We start from the raw sequence: 6461 nt of genomic DNA on the forward strand, positions 1-6461 counted from the left end.
TGAGGGTTGATAGTGTATGTGACCCCTGAATATGGAGTGTTTTCACATCGAGAATCATTGTCGAAATACCGTGGTGTAAATATATAACGTAGCAAGGTACGTGAATTGTATGTTAGGCAGCACAACCATAGTGGAGTCGTAGCATTATAATGCTGTTGGAAGTACATTATTTCGTAGTTAAAAATTTGTGTAGACGTATCATTCGAATCGCATAAATTGACGTAGGATTGTCGTTAGGAACAGGGTGTACTTTCTTACAATAACTTATAATCAAGTTTTTAACATTTGCGTCTTGTGTATTGGTAGGTTATTTGGTTTTGAGGACGAGTTGTGTAGAATGTTTATGTCCTGTAACTGTTTGTATAATTTGAAATTACTGACAGCGTTAGATAGGTTAGAATTATTTGGCCGTAGGCCTTTTCGGTTTGTTACATTTTTAATAAAATGGACTACAAAACAGCTATATGTAAAGGGCATGATATTGTACGATTAAAAGACTGACTTATGTACCTACCAGTATTGACAATACTGTATTGTTCAGAATTTAAAATTAACCTCTAAGCCCTCTTTCATACTTTCAAAGTACTCTGTAGTTTTTAATGTTTATGACTGCATCCTGTTGTGTATATAACATTTGATTTCTATTTGTATTATATCCGTCAACATGATGAGTGGTATGGAAATATCTTGAATGGAGATAGTAGATGTTAATGTACATTTTGCTTATTTATTGAAAATATTGCCATTTGGTCATCATCAGGCCTTAAATTAACATATCTCAAGTAATCAAACACATTTGGTATAATACAGATCTGTATTTGTTAACAGATCGCTATGTTATAGTGAATATATCTTGGAAATACATTCACAAGATTTAAAAGGTAGCAAAGATAAAAAATTAATACAATGATATATGATATAAATGACATCCAGCTGTCAGTGTGAACAGGATGATGATGATGATACATTAAGTTAGTGGGTTTCATAAAAGAAAACGGTACTTGTAAAACTGTAGTGTGAGCAGAAATTTGGTGAAATTGGGCCCAGTGCATGGTGATGTGGAGAGTTTAAGTCATGGGTGCAGTGTCAGCAATTCTTCCAATTCTTCTTGGAAGTTGATAATAATATTCTTCTAATGTTGTTCTGCAAGTAATAACATAATTTTGATGGTTTCTTGAACACTTCTGTGTGGAGAGAGGAGCTGCCCAGAAAGGGGTTAATGTTTTTGGGTTAGCATATATTATTAGCTTGTGAAATTAAAACCCTTAACAAAAAGAGTGTGTTTAATTTCATGTGTGATGGAAGTCAAGGGCTGTAGGTACCCTTTTTCTGAAAGGAGCAGCAGATCTGCTTCTCAAATGTTAGGTTCTTGTTTAGACCACTGGATAGTACGAGAAATTCAGAAAGCTACTAATATCAAATGCTGTTACAGAAACTTAATCGAGTGAAATTTTGTAAGATAAGAAGTAAACATTATATTCGCTGTTTTTAATAAATAAGCATATTTATTTGAGATGCAGACCCAGAATTTTAGAGACTGCAGTTACTTTATGAACATTGAATGCTTATGTCTTTGTTTGTGAAGAGGTTGTTCTGTCAGAACTGTGTGAAACACTGAAATTTGAGGCTCTCATGGAGGCAGTAGGGGCACGAGGTAGTGTAGTTGGTTGAGGCACTATACTACAAGCCAGAAGGTCGCGGGATCGAACCCCGGTGAGGTGGATTTTTTTTCAGTTTACCTAATCCTTCCAGCTGTTCTATGGCCCTGGGGTCGAATCAGCCTCTAACAGAAATGAGTACCAGGAATCTTCCTGGGGGTAAAGGGTGGCCGGTGCATAAGGCTGACAATCTCACCGCCATCTGTGAGCTGATTGTCTAGAAAATGTGGGAGCCTTGACACATCACAACCCTATGGGCATCCGCGGCCTGTTACAGGGATACATTTGCTTACTTTACATGGCAGAAGTGACTGTGAAGAGCGTTGTCTTCTAATATGTGTCGCTGTATAGTCTGATAGAGAGGTACCAATATTTCAGACGAGTGTGACCCATCTACCTTTTATGTTCAAGATGGAGAGAGCAAGTTGCTCCAGATTGTTTGTAGGCATCTGCCACATTAAACTGCCACATCATTGAAGACTCGAGTTTGCTGTATATCAAAAATTGAGAATTACCAATTCATTGCAGCTAATTTCCCAGATGAAGTAGTGAATGGACTGCCTGAAGAGATCCACACTGGAGTGTATTATGGCTGGGCCAAACTGGATAATGGTCCAGTACACAAGATGGTAATGAGTATTGGATGGAATCCGTACTTCAGAAATGTTAAGAAGTCCATGGTGTGTTTCACATTCATTTGTTGAGGTGTAAAATTGAGGTCTACCAGCTAGTGTTGTCATTTTCATTTTGTTCTGCCACATTTTCTCACAGGAAACACACATACTTAATGACTTTGGGACTGACTTCTATGGTTCCCAATTAAAAGTCTGCCTGACTGGCTACATACGTCCAGAAATGGACTTCAGGACCTTGGGTAAGTGTTCCAGTAGACTGTTCANTAGTGCTTTGTAGACCATCTTTGTAAATTCCGTGATTGCTGTATGTGTTGATTTCCCTTTACAGAATCCGTGTTGTTTGTTGTTAATTATGCTATACTTATTTATGAATGATAGAAGTCTCCTGTGCATAATTTTTTCAATTATTTTAGAAAAAACAGAAATTAATGATACTGGCCTGTAGTTATCAACAGTAGCAACATCATAAACTAAGTTAACTAATTCTTTGGTACATTGGAACACAAAAGTCTAGAACTGTAAGAACAAAAACCCACTATCATACTTGATCCTGAGCCATGCTATCCACCTCCAATCATCAGAACCTAGTTCTCTTAAGATTCATCTGAATGTTATCATTGCATGTTTTTCATGCTTCCTTGCCAAGAACCTCTCCACCAAAATTGTGAAAGCATTCTTTGTCCACCAATTCTATATACATGCGAAACCCATCATAGACTTCCAAAAGAAGGAGTTCCAAACAGAACCCTTAAAGCTAGCTTCTTGCATCGATTTATAGTCCTGCAGAGAGTCTGTTAATTACATTTTATTTTTGTGTAGACTTACTACTAAAGTACAGATGTTTACACAATAGTGTGATGCACAGAGGATATTGACTAAGCAAATATCTGAAAAAAGCAGTCTTCTGGGATGTGGCGCCATGTAGATATTGTGTTAACTGATGTTTCGGAGGAATGTATCGCCTCCATCTTCAGGGTACAAAAAAATCCGCAAGCGAAGAACCAGCGTGAGCAGGTACTTGCTTCTACCCTGAAAATGGCAGTTACCATAAGATCTACATGGCGCCACATCCCAGAAGACTGCTTTCTTCATAGTCACCGCCATGAAAACCTCAAAACTTACAAGCAAATATCTCCTCACACTTGAGCCTACTTCAGTGTACTTGTCTTTAGTACTATTGTGTATGATCACTTATTTTCAGCCATTGACATAGAAGTGGATTTTATCTTCACAGATGATCTCATCTCAACGATAAAGCATGACATTGATACTGCAGACAGACAACTTGAAACAGCTGCAATGAAGATATTCAAGGATCACAGTTTCTTTCAGCCAGAAAGCAAAGAAGATAAAATAGTAAATGGAGATACATCACATTAACTAGACGCACTGAATAGCAAGCAATTTTTTAGAAATTTCCTGGAGACAGTATAGCGGACAACAGTTCAAGTTGTCACTTAGGTAACAGTTCAGTAACTTGTTCAATTATAAAGAGCACTGCAGTGTGTCACTCAGAGCAGGTCCCAAATTAATAATTATAAATCATAAACCACTGGAAAACAAAATTTGGCAACACTGACCCAGTGCATGCTTGCCTGATTGGTGCCATTTCATTCAGGCTCTGATTCCAAGTGTTGTGTAGCAGAATGGTGTGTACACACACAGTGTCATGTTTGTTTGTGCTTCCAAGTGGAGAGAAACCTATTTTGAGATCTTGTGTAACCCAGTTATCTCTTCCTATCAAGGGATATGCTTTCCGAGTTCAGTTTTCCTTAGTATATTACTGCATGATTTGCAATTACTAATTTGGGACCTCTTTCAAGTGTATCACCCTGCATCTTCTGCGATGTAATGCCATGTGGTCTGGTGAAGTTGAGAGGTGAACTACTGGACTATAAGGTAGTACGCCCCAGAAGATAGTAATCTTCACTGATATCCCTGTTAGAGCCTCAAGCTCGACCTGAGTGTTGCAGTCTGGCGCTAACTTGTTCCTAATGCAGTGCAGCATTGTTGGCAGAAAGACTGCACTCCCTGTGGGGAGCTTCATCTGTCATCCTGTCATGAATTCTCATCTGTGCTGCTAGTAAACATACTGTGGTACAGTTTTAAAACTTGCATTGAGATAGGAACCTGAACTGGTACACTTCTGAACAGTTCAGAAAATTAGGATCTCCTCCAATTTATGTTTGACTTTTAGATTTACCCCATTAAGCACAAACCTCAGGGTGCAGGATGTGCTGAAATGTTATGATTACTAGGCTGATGAAGAAATTCCCCTTTTAATGGAATCTAGAAATTCACAGAAGCTGAACTTTGAACCAGATGACTCCAATCCCTACATTCATACCCTGTTTCTATTAAGATGAGTTTTAATATTGTGCCGCGCAATATCCACTTGACTGTGGGCTGAACAACCAGGGAATTGGGGTTTGATTCCCAGCAGTGGCAGAAATTTTTCTCTTCATGTCTGGACTGGCTCTGGGGCCCACCCAGTGTCCTACTGAAGGGGTATGTTGGGTTCATTCCTGGGTTTAGTGCCACCAGGGGGTGAAGCTGACTACTCATCTCCATATTGTGATGAGGATAAGAATGCATGGAGCCATACCTCTGTTCTTCCATACAGTTTCAGGCGCGGTACTTAAGTACAAGGATAACTTTATCTTATGTATGTAGTTCCTAACTTGTTTATTCTCACGTGTCCTTTTCGTGTCAGTATTCAGATGACAGTGGAAAGATATTGTATATTGAACTGGCATGTCCTGCTGTTTTTGGCTTTTATCCTTTTTTTCTGCTTATCTCACTTCACTTCATGTGTGAACACAGCATGGTGCTGGGGAAACCAAATTTGTTACATAAGCTTCACATTAACTGTGTGCGCCAGGGTTTGTTGTGTGACTTGTACCTTAATGGTCTCCCTGTTGTGTTGAACCACTTTAGGTACTTGTTACATTGTTTGAGTAAAAGAGAAAATAAAGTTGTCCTTGTGCATATTTGTCACAGCAAGATGTATGGGGGAATGTAGGTATAGGTCAACGCATTCTTAACCTTGGCACTAGATGGAGGTGAATGTTGGTTTTTGTGTCTGTCCCTGTGGAAGGATCCCCTGATACTGTGGGGAGACTGGGGGGCTGAAGAACCAGCCTGGACACTGTGGAGAAGAGAAAACTGCCTTCCCCCTGCTGGGAACTGAACACCCATTCTGCGGCCCATAGCCCATCGCTATACCAACTGATCTATCTTGTTTATTTGTGTTGTTTAGTCATGTCAGAACTTCATTCTCACTCCTATGATTGAACAGAGCAGGGAGAGGAGTGGGGGTTTGTGTACTGATGATTTAGGCCATGTATGAATGGAGAATTTGGTGTGCATTTCCTGGCAAAGATGGAGATTTTTCTCCTTGCAGAGTGCCGACTGGCACTGGTTCCCACCAGGCTTCCTATTTATGATTACCAGGTGTCCTTTCCCTTGGAGTAAAGCAAGTAGGGCATCACCATCTAGTGCTCAGATTCAGAATGCATGGAGATATACCTCCACTCTTCCATATCTGTCTCTTTCAAGTAGTCTGGTAGCCTCTTTCCTTCAGGTTTTTCATACAAAAATACTGTATGCATTTCTATGGGCTCCCATCCATGCTGCATGCTCAGTCCATCTCTTCCTCCTTGATTGGATCATCCCAATACGCTGTCAGAGTGATTCTATGTACCAAGCAAGTTGACCAAGTGAAAGAGCTTCTTACTTATGAGACACCAACTAGCCCCGACAGGTTATCATGGTCTTCCACAGTCCTTCCAGGCAGATTCATGCATAATATATCAGATTAAGACATGAACACTTCTACGTCCTCATCTCATTATTCACTAATGATATTGTCATGTGATAGAGTATGACTGTAGATGTGGTTTGGATTGGTAGTTGGATTTACTGAACTCTTACAGATCCGTGACTACACGTAATCATAATCATTTCACTAATTCACACACTTTACACTTCACTAGAGCATATACTTAAGTCTTTTCAGCCTACTGTCTTTGTCAGACTTCTGGTAATGGCTTCCACTGGTGGACTTTCCCTTTTCTCTGGGTACCAAACTGTACCAAGCGTCAGCTACAGAAGTTCTCGACTAACTAACTCATTCACTCACCAACCAACCAACCAACCAACCAACCAA

The 6461-nt window shown here is 39.7% G+C and overlaps 1 protein-coding gene across 2 annotated transcripts in view; it reads left to right on the forward strand.

Moving 5' to 3' along the window:
• The window catches only part of LOC111873796 (riboflavin kinase), a 6568-nt gene extending 354 nt beyond the window's left edge, over positions 1–6214 (forward strand). The window contains exons 2-4 of one of the 2 annotated variants that reach the window (XM_023868776.2): positions 2187–2338; positions 2430–2532; positions 3495–6214. In XM_023868776.2, the coding sequence (XP_023724544.1) occupies positions 2187–2338; positions 2430–2532; positions 3495–3673 (434 nt within the window). In that variant the 3' untranslated portion in view covers positions 3674–6214. The remainder of the gene's footprint in view (positions 1–2186; positions 2339–2429; positions 2533–3494) is intronic. The other variant, XM_023868785.2, reaches the window with a different exon arrangement.
• The last annotated feature ends 247 nt before the right edge of the window (positions 6215–6461 follow it).

This window comes from Cryptotermes secundus, unplaced genomic scaffold, assembly GCF_002891405.2.
Source record: "Cryptotermes secundus unplaced genomic scaffold, Csec_1.0 scaffold47, whole genome shotgun sequence".
NCBI classification, from domain to species: Eukaryota; Metazoa; Arthropoda; class Insecta; order Blattodea; family Kalotermitidae; genus Cryptotermes; species Cryptotermes secundus.